The sequence below is a fragment of the Balaenoptera borealis genome (assembly GCF_965194805.1).
Source record: "Balaenoptera borealis genome assembly, chromosome: 12".
NCBI lineage: Eukaryota > Metazoa > Chordata > Mammalia > Artiodactyla > Balaenopteridae > Balaenoptera > Balaenoptera borealis.
In genome coordinates, this window is record NC_138869.1 from 60,320,409 (window position 1) to 60,338,298 (window position 17,890).

At 35.9% G+C, this 17,890-nt stretch overlaps 1 protein-coding gene across 4 annotated transcripts in view; it reads right to left on the reverse strand.

The window, feature by feature from the left end:
• Nucleotides 1–17,890, reverse strand: part of ZCWPW2 (zinc finger CW-type and PWWP domain containing 2) — a 140,308-nt gene that overhangs the window by 17,034 nt on the left and 105,384 nt on the right. For all 4 annotated transcript variants that reach the window (XM_082348726.1, XM_082348725.1, XM_082348727.1 and 1 more), the window contains one exon: nt 6,376–6,422. In XM_082348726.1, coding sequence (XP_082204852.1) covers nt 6,376–6,422 — 47 coding nt within the window. The remainder of the gene's footprint in view (nt 1–6,375; nt 6,423–17,890) is intronic.

Consider the following 17,890-nt stretch of genomic DNA (forward strand, 5'->3'; position numbering starts at 1 on the left):
CTCTAAGGATCCGAGGTTGAAATGAAAGACATTCTTGAGCCTAGATTCCTGGAAGGATATGCAAGATACACCTCCGTTTGTTTGATCTGGGTGACTGTGTTCCCAGTATGTGGGGGAGTACAGATTTAAGATGTGTACCTAATATACATATTTCATAACAGAGCAAATTATTTTTGAAGCAAAGGTATTAGTACATAAAAAAAAGAAAAATATCACCCCAAAGTCATTACAATTTTAAAGAATTTAAAAGTAATAATTGGGACTTCCCTGGTGGCTCAGTGGTTAAGAATCCACGTGCCAACGCAGGGGACGCCGGTTCGAGCCCTGGTCCGGGAAGATCCCACATGCCGCGGAGCAACTAAGCCCGAGCACCATAATTAGGGAGCCTGCGCTCTAGAGCCCACGCGCCACAACTACTGAGCCCACGTGCCACAACTACTGAAGCCCACGTGCCTAGAGCCCGAGCTCCACAACAAGAGAAGCCACCGTGATGAGAAGCCTGCGCACAACAACGAAGAGTAGCCCCCTGCTCTCCACAATTAGGGAAAGTCCGCGTGCAGCAATGAAGAACCAACGCAGCCATAAATAAATAAATAAATATAAATTTTAAAAAAAAAGTAATAATTTATAGGTCTTCAAAGAAAAGAAATAGTAGGCTTGTGTTGTCTAATATAAATAAAAAGTTTGAAGAAGCTATTACAGGCAGAAGCCAAATGTTTATAAATTTAAAATTATAGATTCATTCTAGTAAGTTACATGTAAATTCTACTAATTTTCACTGGCATATTTTTTCCAATGATAACAATTTCCCTTTGCAAACAGGAAAACAATAGCTATTTCTATTAGACACAGAAAGATCATTTTTAATATCTAGTGCAATAGCTACATTCAAATTCCTTTTGTATGTTATATCCACTTTTATTTTTTTAAATTTTATTTATTTATTTATTTTTGGCTGTGTTGGGTCTTCGTTTCTGTGCGAGGGCTTTCTCTGGTTGTGGCAAGCAGGAGCCACTCTTCATCGCGCTGCGCGGGCCTCTCACTATCGCGGCCTCTCTTGTTGCAGAGCACAGGCTCCAGACGTGCAGGCTCAGTAGTTGTGGCTCACGGGCCTAGTTGCTCCGCGGCATGTGGGATCTTCCCAGACCAGGGCTCGAACCCGTGTCCCCTGCATTAGCAGGCAGATTCTCAACCACTGCGCCACCAGGGAAGCCCTACTTTTATTATTTTATTCCTTTTGTATGTTATATCCACTTTTCTATGGATTAGTAAGATTGGTTTTGGTTTTAATGGAATGGGATGAGGAAGGTGACGGTGAATGAGAAATATCCCAAACTTTGGAAGAAACCCAGATTCATCATGTGTGTAGCTTGATGTTGGAGTCATAATTTGTGTGTCTGGATGAGAGAAAGGACTATACTTGTAATGAATATAACCAACAAAACTGAAGAAAGCTGCATAATACGTTTAGTCCCAAATAACAAAGGACAACACCTGCTCTTCATGTGATTAGTAGGACTCAAGTTGAAAAGGTTTTTGTATCTTAACAAAAGAGCAATCACATTTTGTAGAATTCTTTTTATTGCCTTCTGGCTCAAAGTTAAAATACAGAATAGAAAACGTGGAGAGTTATGGTTGAAAAGTTTTGAATTTCTGGAATCTGACACTAGATTTTAAGTATTACTGAACTTGAATTCCAAGTGAATTAATACCTTGAGTGAATTTTCAAATGGGCATAATGTGTAGAGAAACAAAAATTAATACAATCTTCTATTATTATAAATGGTGACATTTTAAAAATGATATTTTGTTTTTTAGTAATTAGGATGAAAACAATTCTTAAAAGTTAAGAGAGGATATTACTGATAAAGATGAATTTCTGTTTACCAAGTACCAGGTCTGCATAACTAAACTTTGAATTTTCTCAGATAAATCAGTGCACTGGGACAAGTCATCGGATTAGGATACCCCCACCACTTCCACCTCCCAAAGCACTCCCCTTCGGACCTGAAACCCCTGAAAACAAGAGGCGCCTAGCAGCCCTGTGGGTGGAAAACCTACCTTTTGTAAGCTGTAAGCCGGCTGCTGGACAACAACCTGAGAGCTTGGAGACCAGTGTGGCCCTCACACTAGGATGCTGTCATTTTACTTCCAGGGAAGAAAAACAAAGGGATTTTCACGCCTGCTATACTCACCCCTATGCCCACTTCCCCTCTATCCCAGCTCCTCCCATTCCCACTGCCCATCTTAAGAAAACTACAAGAAGGTCAGTTTGGTTGAAGTCAGATCCATAAACTGAAAGTCAAGTCAAAAACAGGGGTAAGCAAATATGTAAGTCCCATAGTAGACTTTTCTATTTAAGAAACAAATACAATCATCCACACTAGAAAAGAGGTACTCTAAATCAAGGGGTCTTTGCTTGTTCTCATAAATGGTATATAAAAGTCTCTGGATATCAACAATTAATCCATTTTGTGTAATTTTACTACTTTCCTACTAATAGTTATCCTACAGAATTCCTATAGATTTTAATTCAAGATAAAAGAGGTAAAGCTTGCAACCTAATCAGGCAGGTTTACTTTTTAAGTTACTAAAGAATATCTTGTTAAAAATCACTCCCCTGGAAGGCTGTTTCATAATACTGCCATAGAGTGGCACAGAGAACAGGGAAACTGCAATTAGTACAAAAAGAACTTTCTATGTGAAGGTTTCCACTGATGATGTAAAGTGATAAATGGACAATTTTCTATATTAATATATATTTATTTATATATTTGAAAATGCAACTCACATCAAAAGAGTACATTTACATCTTAAAATTTTGGTTAGGAAACTTTTTGGGGTAATGAAAATGTGCTCTATTTTAATCTGGAATGGTAGTTACATGGGTGTATACACTTAAGAAAAACTCATCAAACTCCACCCTTAAGATCTGTGCATTTCACGGTGTTTAAATTTTACCTCAGTAAAAAAATTAAATTACTAAAAAGGTTAATCAAATGAAAGAAAACTATAGTAACTAACAGCACAGAAAATGGCAAAATGAGGATGGAATACCTGAATGATTCAAGTTTTGGGAACACTGGTCTATGGAAAGGTGAAGAAAAGTAAAATCCAAAAGGATATTAAATGAGTTTTGAAACCTGACTGTGACTCTTCCCAAGGGGTTCCTCTACTTACTATACCTTCCTGAGGTATCTCTCTGCCTGGTGCTAGAAGCCAGCAGTAGAGATCTATTATAATATTTATCTTTGTGGAAAGATGCATATAAAGCTAAGTGAATCAAGTGAGTTGCAGTACATGAATTCTATGTTAATAAGCAAGCTTATTAATTAGCACAAATATCCAGACATCTACTCATAAAATGTAAGTGACTTCTGCAATTGGGCTAATGAAATTTTCCTGCTTATTATGAAGAATTTTTGCAATAATTTGGGGGAAAATTTTTTTTTATCAGAAAATATAATAGCTTGAATTTTTCATACATAAATGTATAAATCAAGAAAGTGGTCATTCGTTTCTGGTAACTGTACTGCTGAACTGAATGAATAAGTTTTCAGAACTCTAATGAAAAACTGATGAACTCATAAAAGTGCTAACAAAAGATCAAGATGAAAAAAAAATTAATTACATGGGACTGAGTAAACTGATAAGGATGATTATAATTTTTGTGACTTTGTTTGAATTAAAAAAAAAAAATCCCACAAGGACTCAGAGGCAAAGAATATAGAAATCAATTTTCACTGCAAACTAAAGGAGCTGTTACAGTGGAGGATTACTGGACTGAATGTCAGTATTATGACATAATATGAGTGTGTTTTCATGTTTGGTAATTGCAATCATTGTTGCTTTTGTTGTGGTCATCCATTTACAATGCTTGGTGTCAGTCTATTTATCGCTTGTAAAAATAAAATACAGTGTGTGTGTACGAAAAAAAAAAAGAAAGTGGTCATTAATTTTGTCTTTCAAGAGGTATAAGTTAAACTCTTGGCATTAATAAAAACAAAGTGTTAGAAAAAAAGATATGCATACATGCATACTTTCTATATATAAGCTAAAAAAATTTAGAGGGGGCTTCCTGGTGGCACAGTGGTTAAGAATCCACCTGCCAATGCAGGGGACAAGGGTTCGATCCCTGGTCCGGGAAGATCCTACATGCCATGGAGCAATTGAGCCCGTGCATCACAACTACTGAGCTTGCACTCTAGGGCCCATGTGCTGCAACTACTGAACCTGCGTGCTGCAACTACTGAACCCCGTACGCCTGGAACCCAAGCTCTGCAACGAGAAGCCACTGTAATGAGAAGCCCACGCACCACAACAAAGAGTAGCCCCCGCTCGCCACAACTAGAGAAAGCCCACGCACAGCAATGAAGACCCAACGCAGCCAAAAATAAATAAATAAATAAATAAATAAATAAATAAATAAATAAATGATTTCTTTTTTAATTAGAAAAAATAAAAAAGAGATCCTTTTCCAATTAGTAACAAATATGTGGGAAGGCCTTAGTTAGAAATATGTAAAATTCTACATTGAAAAAAACTAAAGAAAAAATGATAAAGAGACATATTTCTACGTGTGTGCATTCACTTTATAAACATGTAATTTCTCTCCAAATTAATACATAGATTTTCTACAATACCAATCATCACCTCAACAGAATTTTTCTTGGGAGACTTAACTAAATATTTCTAAAGTTCATCTGTGTGTTGTTAAAACTATTTAAATTGTGCCTTTATTGAGGTTTCCATGGGAAAGGAAAGGTAGGGTAGGGTAAACAGTTTAGGACTGGCTACTTTGAATAATTCTGGAAGGCTTTGGTCTAGAGGGGTGGTCTCCATTGGCTGGAACCTGGCCCTGGGATAATTTAGGGCAGGGGCAATACTGGCTTGGTATTTGAGAATTTGAGAAGAAGGTAGCTGGGTGATGTTTGGAATTTGTTGGTGCATATGAAAGATGTACCCTGTGCCATCTAGAAGAACTGGCTAGTCTTGGGAGGGACAGTCCCTCCCCAGACAGAAAGGGTTTTTAAAATGTCAATTCATCATAATATACATACATACATACAATCTGAAAAACTAAACAGGCAAGAACTATGAAAACAATTTTTGAAAAAGCAGGGTAATGAAGGTTCACCAATCCACACATTAAAGAAAGAATAGAGAAACAATAATTACAGCAATTTAGAATTCTTTTTAAGACTAGATACATGATAGATATAGAAACAGATATTGTGACATGTTAAATGCTGTATGTTATATTATGAAGAAGGTATACTGTATACTATAAAGAAGATAACAAAAGAAAAACAGTAAAGAAGGGAAAGATTATTTATTAGTCAATAAATGGTATTCGGATAACTGGTTTGTGTAAGGGAGGAAAAATGTCTCTTTCCTCTATCCTTCTAAGCGCTCGGTTGGGGCCTCTGTAACAAAAGATAGATTAAAAAGAGAAAAGCACACAAATTTATCTAAGGTAAGTTTTATGTGACAGGGGAGCCTTCATAAGGAAATGAAGATCCAAAGAAGCAGTTCAACCTATAAATCAATCAATCAAAGTAAAAAAAGCCCATGAAAGAAATGGGCAAAGATATGCATAGGCAGTTTTCAGAAGAAATATGTCCAATAAATATATGAAAAATGCTCAACCTCGCTAAAATAAAAGAACAAATAACAGCAGACTGAAATAACAATGGCATATTTTTCTCCTTTCAAATATTGGCAAATATGTAAAAATTGGTGATATCTAAAGCTGGCAAGGGAGTGGGAAAAGCACTGGTAGTGGTGGACACAAGGAGAGAAACTACTATTCGAGAATATTGCCACTTAAGGAGACTGTCAAGGCTCAACCTATCCCAATCACAGTTTTGACAGTAACTAGAGTTAAACATATCTCCACACACAATGTATATAGAATGACATGTTAAATTTTTAAAATTCTTTTAAAATGCTATTAACTTTACAAATTTTCATTAAAAAGATTCATACAAATGTCTCATATTGTTCTCTACTTAACTTTAAGGTAAAGTCCATATTAAGCTGTGAATTTTAATTATTTGAATTTTCTATGAAGATTGCATACATTATAATAACATGACATATTAAAAATATTTTAGTATATGAGAGTATATACAAATAAAAGTAACTGTTTATTTGTTAACTTACAATTTTCTATTATTCTAATATTTGATAATTCTATAACATTGATATAAGTAACCATAAATATTAAATTCCTAGTGTCAACTAACATTTAGAAGAAAAATTTGATTATATGTCATTTTGATTTAAAATATTAATTTAATTTTCGTTTAAAAATAGTGTTAATCAGATTGAATTTGAAGTCTGTATATTTGATTTAATAAAACATGATCTTACCCTTTTCTTGGCCACCACAGCAACTTTGCCATCTGCTTTGGATTTGTCTGTAAGATAATAAGGTATGGCTGCTTCAAAAAAGTGAACTACACTCCTGTTCAAATAAATGCAACATTACACATTAGAATTTTCTACTTTCTCATACCATGATATGTGTTTTCAGTGGTTCTTATGATCAAAATGCTAACAAACTCAGCTCCCAGAGTTGAGTAAAACTAAGTAATCCAAAAGTAATAACATCAGGGATCGGTATACTTATTTGACAAACCTCCTCCCTTAAATCTGATGGCTGGTTGGATGTCCACCAGCTAGCACCTAGTGTATCTTATTTCTAGACTCTGGTCAGCTTATGTGCTCTAGAGTATGTAAGATCTGGAATTAAATCCCAGCTACCTCTACGTGTACATCTATTGGGCTGGCCAAAAAGTTTGGAAAAACCCTAACAAACTTTTTGGCCAACCCTATACTACCAGCCAGACACGTAATAAAGACTTCATAGAGACAATATCTTATTTAATCCTCATGATAGTTTTAAAAGGGGCGTACTCCGTCTGCACTTCACAGCATGAGGTCATGCAGTGGGGGCAGATCCATTTGACTACAACTCCCTAAGCTTTATGCCTGCTGCCTCCATCTGGGGCCCCTGAGCTGCCAACAGTGCCTCAGAGAAAGACTCAGCAAGAATGAAGAGTCTAATCAAATAGAGAACAGATGACCTTTGAACAGCATGGGGGTTAAAAGTGCTGACCCCTTGCACAGTGAAAAATCCACATATAATTTTTGACTACCCTAAAACTTAACAACTAATAGCCTACTGTTGACTGGAAGCCTTAGTGATAACATAAACAGTCGAGTAACACATATTTTGTATGTTATATGTATTATACACTGTATTCTTACAATAAACTAAGCCAGAGAAAAGAAATGTTATTAAGCAAATAGTAAGAGAAAAAACATTTACAGTACTGTACTGTATATATCAATGCTGTAAGTTATCTGTTTACAAGATGAATCATCTGCCTGTCAGTACCTACAGCAATAATGTCTTCTATGATACAAAACACTGTAGATGTCATACGTATTACTAACACTAGACATCAAAAATTAAAAGATAATGTGAAAAAGAAATTCATGTTTAACAAAGAAACAGCAATATGACTGCTTTATGGTTGCCTAGTGTAATCGATATGATTGTTTCACAGTAGCCTTTCCTATACACTAATGAATGAATGGTTGTCACATTTTTATGGCATAGAGTAGTACAGTCATACTCTTAAGACAGGATGGGAAACACTGTTACATTTTGTTAAAAACCCCTTACTTGTGATGATACGTTGATATGCAGTATCTCCAATTATGAGAGAGAGAGGGACATACCGTATGGTAATATAATTCTTTGAAAGTGAAGGTATAAGACAGTAAGAAAACTAACATGTTATTACTTTTATGTTAAATATCACTCACCTTATGCCTATATAAGGTTAGGCTATCCACTTCAATACACACCTTGCACACAATGCTCTACATGATGAATACTTGGGCACTGATGATGATGAGGACACAAAAAGTCTCATACAGTACTTGCCATACAGGTATTCCATTTTCATACGAAGATATTCTCATAATACACAACAGATAAGTTTATTAACTGTATGGCAAGATGATTATTTACTATTCATTGAGTAGAAGTGGATCATCATAAAGGTCTTCATCCTTGTCAACTTCACGCTGACTAGGCCGAGGAGAAGGAAGAGGAGGAGGGGTTGGACTTGCTGTCTCAGGGGTGGCAGAGGCAGACAAAGTGGAGGAGATGGAAGGGGAGACAGGAGAGGCAGGCACATCTGGTGTAGCTTTACAGAAATACATCTTAATTTCTGTCTGACTTTTTTGCTTTTTCATTTCTCCAAAAATGTTTCTATATGGTACCAACCCTTCTTCCACCGTTTGCTTTAGTTTCAGCGCCTGTATCGTAGAAGCGTTCCTGTTGTTTTGCTTTAGCCCATATCATAGAAGAGTCCATGTTGTAAAAAGTCAAAACCCGTCTTGAATATTCGGAAACCTTCTGCCAGCTTGTCTGATGTCAATTTGTTTTCTGGCATTGCTTCTTCTACATCTTCTTCCTCATCTAGCCCTGGTTCAGAAGCACTCATCTGTTAATTCCCCTGGTGTGGTGTCTCTTAGCTCTTGAATTTCTCCAAGATCCATATCTTGAAACTCTTCACCCCCTACCCTTTTTGCCTTATCCACAATCTCTTTCATGATTTCCTTGATTGGCTCCATGGTAAATCCTGTGAAGTCATGCACAACATCTGGTCACAATCTTCTCCAGCAGGGATTTATTGTTTCAGGCTTGATGGCTCTCACAACATTTTCTATAACAACAATGGCATCCTCAATGGTATAATCCTTCCAGACTTTCACGACGTTCTATCAGGATTCTCTTCCACAGCGCTGACAATCCTTTCCATAGAGCACCATGAGTAATGAGCATTACAAGGTCCTTATGACCCCCTGAATTAGAGACATTGTGTTTGGGGGGCAAGTAGGCCACTTTGATGCCTTCAGTGTTGAACTCATGGGGTTTTGGGTGGCCAGGGGCATTGTCTAGTATCAGAAGAACTTTAAAAGGCAGTCCCTTCCTGGCAAAGTACTTCCTGACTTCAGTGACAAAGCACAAGATGAAACCAATCCAGAAAAAGGCTTCTTGTCATCCAGGCCTTCTTCTAGTAGTACAACCAAAAGACTGGCAGCTGCTGTTTATCTTTTCCCTTCAAGTCTTATGGGTTCGCAGCTTTATGGATAAGGGCAGTTCTGATCATAAACCCAACTGCATTTGCACAAAATCATACAGTTAGCCTATTCCTTCCTGCTTTAAATCCTGATACTCGCTTCTTTTCCTTTCTAACAAATATCCTTTGCAGCATTTTTTTCCAGAACGCACTTTCGTTTGCATTAAAAATCTGTTCAGGCAGACATCCTTTCTCCTCAGTGACTTAATGGTGCCTGGGAACTTGTCTCCTGCCTCTTGGTCAGCAGAAGCTGCTTCTCCTGTTATCTTGGTCAGCAGAAGCTGCTTCTCCTGTTATCTTGACATTTAAGCCAAACCTCTTTCTAAAATTATCAAACCATCCTTTGCAGGCATTAAATTCTCCAACTTTAGATCCTTCACCTTCCATTTGCTTTAAGTTGTCAAATAATGACCTCACTTTTTCTTGAATCATATTAGAGTCTAAGGTATGTCCTTCTGATAGCAAACCTGCACCCACATTAAGGCCACATCTTCAATTCAAGATAAAAAGGTACTGCACAACAAGTGCAAGGTTTTTGCACATGCTGGTGTAACCACAGTGACGGCTTCACAAATTTCCTTTCCTTCTCTTTTTTCTTTTAAACAATGGTTGGATTCATCCATCTTGAAATGGTGGCAACTTTAGCTGCAGACCTCAATCTATGGTACATACCAAGCATGACTTATTTCTTGGGAGCACTTCCAACATCACGAGTGGCACTTTGTGGGTCCCATGGTGCTATTCAGGGTTTATGGTATTGCACTGAATATTATGGAAAATATTGGGCTGGCCAAAAAATTCGTTCAGTTAGTGAATACATTGTTCAATAAAATTCTGGTAAAAATGAAAAACGCGTCTTTTATTTTTACTTAAAACCGAACGAACTTTTTGGCCAACCGAATACACGAGAACCGCAAGAAAGAACTTTCTACTGTAATATGGCACTTAGTGGAAAGACGAAGTGCTCATGAAGAGGTGACTGGTGTCACAGCGTTTTAAGCAGATGTGCACTACATTTGGGCTCACTGCTACAGCAGCAGGAAATGGCTAGGAAAGTATTACCGTAGTACAGTGTGTATCACAGTTATCTTTATGCAATCATGGTTTAATACTGCATCTTTATGCTTGTTTACATTTCTCTCGACTATGAATGGTTCCACATACAATCTGTGTTTGCATACATTTTGGTAAATTTTAACTTTTTATAATAGATTTGTGCATATTTCATGGTAGTAAATGATAAAATAGACTAGTATCTACATATATTTTAATCATTCATGACATACCTTTTTCTTAATTTTTTCAATATTTCTAGGCTATGCAGTTCATCTGTGAATTTTTTCAAGTTGTCACAAATCTCCCCCAAATTTTCCATATATTTATTAAGTGAATTCGTTGAAATCTGAGTGTAAGTGGACTCACGCAGTTCCAACTCATGTTGTTCAAGGGTCAACTGTATAGAAAATTATTTCAAGATAAAATTTTGATATGAGCAAAAGTATGTATGTGTGTGTATTAGTAAAAATCATTGGCACAACTGCTGGATTTTTAAAAAATGTTCAATCTGGAATTCCATAATTGAATAGATTATATGTAAATATTTATTCATAGATATGTTTTAGAAACCCTAATATTGTGGTAATGAAAAATGGAAAGAGCTATGGACATTAATTGTAAAGTTTTAGGGTTACATTTGACATTAAAGAAAAATGCATAGAAATTTAATTTACAATATAGGATTATAATTCACAATGAACAAGTAAAACAAAAAGGATAAATACCCAAGAATATAAGAGAAAATAAATGCTTGCCATCTAAAAGCAAATTTTGTAGTAAAAAAATTATTTTCATAAAACATAGAAATCTAGAGGAGCAGGTTATTATATTTATACCTACAACTGGCTGGCCACATGTAAACTGCCCTTTTTCCTGTGCTCAGCTGTGTGCTTGAAATAATCCCTTCTTCTGGAGTACACATTTTCCCTACTGATGAACGTACAAGACCATCTACCAACACAGATGATTCTTCAACTAGGAGAAATTCCCACCTCTTTTGCAAATCCATAGTCACCTTAGGCCATAGAACTTTCTAACTTGTATTGATATTATGGTTACTTCTATGTATGTGTAAGCACTCTGCAAGGCTAAGATATGCCTCAGGGCAGGGACCATTTTTCATATGCACAGGTGCTCAATTTTTTTATACTTAATTAAATGTATATGTATTTTATTCAAAATATTATATGGATCTGAAATATACATTGTACCTGAATTAATATAATTTATTAATTGAAATACATAGAATATTTACATGGCATAAGTTACTATACTAGACAGTGTAAAATATAAAACACTGTATGTTCTCAGACCTTCAGTTTCTTTACTGATAACCCAGGAGTAATATATTGGTATATTGTGAGATTTAAATAATATAATCTACATAAATAAAGCTCCTAAAACAATGTCTGGTGGATTTTAGATAATCAAAAATGTTCTCTTTCATTTTAGCTAATTGGTATGTGTGTTAGAGAAAGAGAGAGACCTCCTTGTAGTACTAGGAAAAATAGTTCACTGATGATATATTTCACTATTGTCTCTTTTTAAGTTATTCCATCATTATTCCATTTAAATAATTATTTGTCTTTCAAACATAGTTGGGAATAATTGATGAGCAATGATAAAATAGCAAAATGTTTCAAAAGAGAGGAAGAAAAAAGATCGTGGCCCAGTGAAACCTGATAGCAGTTACAAGATAGAATAAGTTTAGTTGTATCTAAAAATTTTTTTCTCCCTGTTCTTTTGAAGACCTCTGATAACAATAAAAATCACAATGAAACATTAATCTGTACAAATAGCTAAAACTGCACAAAAAGAAACACAGAAACTAAAATTGGATCCAAAAGACCCTGATCATATATTGAGAGTTAATGATAACAGAATAGAAATTTATGTTTCTCCTCAAAACGTAAGTCATTCTTATGTAAAATTTCCAGTAGGGAAATGAATTGGGAACAGAAATATCCAAACTGTTGTTCAAGGAACTTTTTATGCTCAAAAGTTGCAGAATCATCTTCCAATGCAAGAGAACCACTCTAATTTCAAATGCCAAAGGGAAATTCTGATGTAATACTTAAAAACATAACAATCACTAGCGGTTTCTCTGATAGTAACAGTAGGTCCATGTTCAACTTCAGCAGCATTAACTACTTTCTAAGAGCTGCATTCTCCCTAGTGAGAAAGGTTTAATTTCCTCCCTTCAGAAATCTCTGCATGTAAGCACCCTCACATACAGAGTGAAAAGCAGTTAACAGGAAATGTAGATTTGGATAATTAAAAGGGCCTCTTCTGAGCTACATACAAATCATATTTTTAAAGTATAAAAGAGAAGCTGCAGGTAGAAAATGAAAATGTTCCAAATGAGTAGAGATGGTTATGCCTCATGACCCATAACAGATGTTAAAAATTTTTATTTACAACCATATTAGAGAGAGGTACAAATATTAATATAAATCAATGGCTTCTCTTCTTTAAATAATTTTTCTAAAGCTTGTCCATTCATGGCCTCAGAAAAACTGTCAGTATGTTCTTCTTTAAACATGACAGCTGAGAGCATTTTCTTAAAAACAAAAAGGACAGTCCAGTTTCCTGTCTGGCAGTAAAGAGCTTGGAAGTCACCACTCCATCCTAACAACAAGTAAAAAGATGAACAGACTGAAAATCAATAACTCTTCTTAGATCCCTCAGGGAGTGAGTTCACAGGGCAAAGCACTGCCCCCAAATTTGGAGAGACAAATTGCTTACTGGCAAATTAAAACAACCACAACTTACTGGAGTTGAAACCTCGCCAACAGCCAATGCCTGGGAGGGAAATAGGAACTGAAATCCACGAAGTGCTGAAGGCTCAGTGTGAACAAGCCTGAGAGAGAAAAACCCCAGAGGGATCCAGTCCTGGGGGAGGGAGATGTACTTTGGTGAATTTACCTCCAGGAGCTCCATCAAGTTCTCACAGTGCCAATTGGGAAAATAATTCCCTGTGCTTCAGGCAGTGGGAGGAAAAAAGTAACCGTTCTGAAATATGCCAGAGCTTTCAATTCTTCTAACAAGGCCTGCCCTCAAGAGAAACTATTTTACCAGAACCTAACCTACTGGGGTTTTTTCAGAGCCTAACCAGCCTGGGGGAAGGGAAACGCCCAAATCCAGCCTGCTGTAGCCTTCCATGTGGGGGAAGGGAATTCCAACTCCAGCCCCCTTTAGCCATCATGGACCACCTAAGCAGTAAAAAAAAAACGAGAAGCACTCATGAAACTCAAAGCCCAGGACTGAGACCTAATCACAGGACTACAAAATGCCTCCCCTACCCCACACACCTTACCACTGCACTAGTAAAGGCCTCTTTACCACAGTTCTTTTTACCTAGTACATCATGTTCACCTTTCCACAAAAAATTACAAGACATACTAAAAGGGAAATCACAGTTTGAAGTGACAGAGCAAGTGCTGGAAGCAGACCCAGATATGGCATAGATGTTGGAATTATCAGACTGTGAATTTAAAGCAACTACAGTTAATATACCAAGGGCTCTAACGTTAAAAGTAGACAACTTGCAAGAACAGGTGCACAATGTAAGCAGAGATATAGAAATTCTAAGAAATAATAAAAAAGAAACACTAGAGATCAAAACACTGTAACAGAAACGAAGAATGCCTTTGATGGGCTCATCAGTAGACTGGACACAGCTGAGAAAAGACTCTCTGACTTTCAGGATACATAAATTGAAACTTCTAAAACTGATAAAGCAAAGAGAAAAAAGAATGAAAAAAAAAAACTGAACAGAATACCCAAGATCTATGGGACAACTACGAAAGTGTAACATGCGTGTAATGGGAATACCAGAAGGAAAAGAGAGAAAGGGAGAGAAGAAATGTCTGAATTAATAATGACTGACAATTTCCCCAAATTAATGTCAGACACCAAACCACAGCCCCAGGAAGCTCAGAGAACACCAAGCAGGACAAATGCCAATAAAAACTACACTTAGGCATGTCCTATTTAAACTGCAGAAAATCCAAAATAAAGAAAATTCTTGAAAGAAGCCAGAGAGGGGAAATTCTTATCTTTGCTCCTTACTTATAAAGGAGGGAAGATAAGAATTTCATCCAATTCCTTTTGGAAACCATGCAAGTAAGAGGAGAGTGGCGTGAAGTATTTAAAGTGTTGAGAGAAAAACCCCACAAAATTAGAATTCTGTACCCTGTAAAATTATTCTTCAAAAGTAAAGGAATATACAAATTGTGAGACAAAGAAAAATTGAGGGAATTTATTGCTAGAAGTCCTGCCTTACAAGAAATTTAAAAGAGAGCTAGAGGGACTTCCCTGGTGGTGCAGTGGTTAAGAATCTGCCTGCCAGTGCAGGGGACACGGGTTCGAGCCCTGGTCTGGGAAGATCCCACATGCCGCGGAGCAACAAAGCCCGTGCACCACAACTACTGAGCCTGCACTCTAGAGCCTGTGTGCCTAGAGCCCGTGCTCTGCAACAAGAGAAGTCACTGCAATGAGAAGCCCATGCACCACAACGGAGAGGAGCTCCTGTGCACCGCAACTAGAGAAAGCCCACGAGCAGAAATGAAGACCCAACACAGCCAAAAATAAATAAGTAAAAATAAATAAATCTATAAAAAAAAATATAAAAGAGAGATAGAAAATGGTATAAACCAGAAATTTGGATCTACATAAAGGAAAAGCAGCAGAGAATGACTAAGTAAAGGTAAAAATCTTTTATTTTTCTCATTCTTAATGTATCTAACAGAAAATACTTTGTTCAAAATGATAACAACAATATATTCAATTATATATTGTGTGTGTGTGTGTGTGTGTGTGTGTGTGTGTGTATGTATGAAATGAATGACAACAATGATACAACAGACAGAAGAGGAATCAGGAAATTTTTGTTAATATAAGGTACATTCATTACTCATGAAGTTATAAAGTGTTATTTGAAAGTGGACTTGGATAACTGTAAATGAATATTGCAAACTGTAGGAAAACCACTAGAAAAATTAAAAAGAAAGTATAATTGATATGCTAAGAAAGGAGAGAAAACAGAATTATATGAAGTGCTCTACAAAAGGCAGAGCAGACTATAGACTACTTCATTTAACAACAGCAGATACACATTCTTCTCAAGCTTGCTTGGAACATTCACCATGATAGACTACATTCTGGGCCATAAAACATACCTTAAAAAGTTAAAGAAATAGATATCATATAGGGTTGGCCAAAAAGTTCGCTCAGGTTTTTCCGTAAGATGTTTCGGAAAAACCCGAACTTTTTGACCAATCCAATCCAATAATCTGCTCTCATATCACAACGGAATAAAAGTAGAAATCAAAAACAGAAGGATAACTGGAAGATCCCCAAATACTTGGAGCTTTAACAACACATTTCTAAATAACATATGGGTCAAAAAAAATCTCAAAAGAAATTTTAAAATATTTTGAATGAGAGGAAAAAATAAATATGGCTTATCAAAATTTGTGAGATACAGTGAAAGCAGTGTTTACAGGGGAATTTATAGCATTAAATGCATATATTATGAAAGACCAGAGACCTAAAACCAGTATGCCAAGCTTCCACCTTAGGAAGCTAGAAAAAGAAGAGCCAGTTAAATCTAAAGTAAACATGAGAAAAGAAATAAAAATTAGAGGAGAAACAAATGAAATTGGAAACAGGAAATCAAAAGAGAATATTAATAAAACCAGAAGCTGTTTCTTTGAAAAATCAATAAAATCAGTAAGCCTCTAGCCAGGCTAACTAAGAAAAGAAAAGAGAAAACATAAATACTAGTTTCAAAAAATGAAAGAGGGGGCATCACTACAGATCCCATGGACTTTAAAAGGATAATAAATAAATGTTATGAATAACTCCATGCCCACAAATTTGATAACCTAGATGAAATCGACAAATTCCTTGAAAAACACAATCTGCCAAAAGTCACACAGGAGAAACAGACTATCTGAAGAGCCTGTATCTGTTTAAAAATTGAATCAATACAATAAACTTCCAAAACAGAAAGCATCAAGCCCAGGTGAGTTCTCTGGTGAATTCTATCAAACGTTTAAGGAAGAAACTATACCCATTCTCTATAAACTCTTTCAGAAGATAGAAGCGAACAGAATACTTTCTAATTCATTCAATGAAGCCAGTATTACCTGAAATACCCAAACCAAATAAAGACATTACATGAAAACTACAGAGCAATCAATATTTCTCATGAACATAGATGTAAAAATCCTCAACAAAATATTAGCAAACCAAATCCACCAATGTATAAAAAAGAATTACACACCACAATCAAGTGGGATTTATTCCAGGTATACAAGGCTGGTTCGACATTCAAAATCAATTAATGTAATCCATGACATCAATAGGCTAAAGAAGAAAAGTCACATGATGATATCAATAGAAGCAGATAGAGCACTTGACAAAATCCAACACCCATTCACGATAAAAACTCACAACAAACTAGGAATAGAGGGAAACTTCCTCAATTTGAGGAGAATCTACAAAAAATCTACAGCTAACATCATCCTTAATGGTGAGAAATGCAAAGCTTTCCCACTAAGATCAGGAGCAAGTCAAAGACATTTCCTCCTCACCACTCTTTTCAATATTGTATTGGAACTCCCAACTAACGCAATAGGACAATAAAAGATACAAATTGAGAAGAAATAAATAAAACTATCTTTGTTTGCAGATAACATGATCATCTAAGTAGAAAATCCAAAAGAATCAAGGAAAATACTCCTGGAAGAAATAAGTGATGAGAGCAAAGTTGCAGGATACAAGGTTAATATTAACACAAAAGTCAACTGTTTTCCTATTTACCAGCAATGAACAAGTGGAATTTGAAATTGAAAACACATTACCATTTATGTAGACACCCCCCAAAATGAAATACTTAGCCATAAATCTAGCAAAATATGGACAAGATCTATACCAGGGAAGCTATAAAACTCTGATGAAAAATGAAAGAAGATCTAAATAAATGGAGAGATAGTCCATGTTCATGGATAGGAAAACTCAATATTGTCAAGATCTCTGTTCTTCCAAACTTGATCTATAGATTCAATGCAATCTCAATCAAAATCTCAAGTTATTTTGCAGATATCAAGCTGATTCTAAAGCTTTTATGGAGAGACAAAGACCCAGAAAAGCTAACACAATATTGAAGAACGGCAAAGTTGAAGAACTGATCCCACCTGACTTCAAGACTTACTAAAAAGCTACAATGATCAAGACAGTATAATATTGGGAAAAGAATAAAAATAGATCAATGGAACAGAATACAGAGCCCAGAAACAGATCCAACAAATACAGTCAACTGATCTTTGACAAAGGAGCAAAGACAATATAATGGAGAAAAGCTAACATTTTCAACAAATGATGTCGGAATAACTAAATATCCACATGGCGTGCACACACACACACATACACACACACAAGAATCTAGACACAGACCTTACACCTTTCACAAAAATTAACTCAAAATAGACCACACATCTAAATGTAAAATGCAAAACTATAAAACTCCTAGAGAGTAACATAGGAGAAAATCTAGATGATTTGGGACATGCTGATGACTCTTTAGATATAATACCAAAGGCAAGATGCATGAAAGAAATAACTGATAAGCTGGATTTCATTAAAATTAAAAACTTCTATTCTAC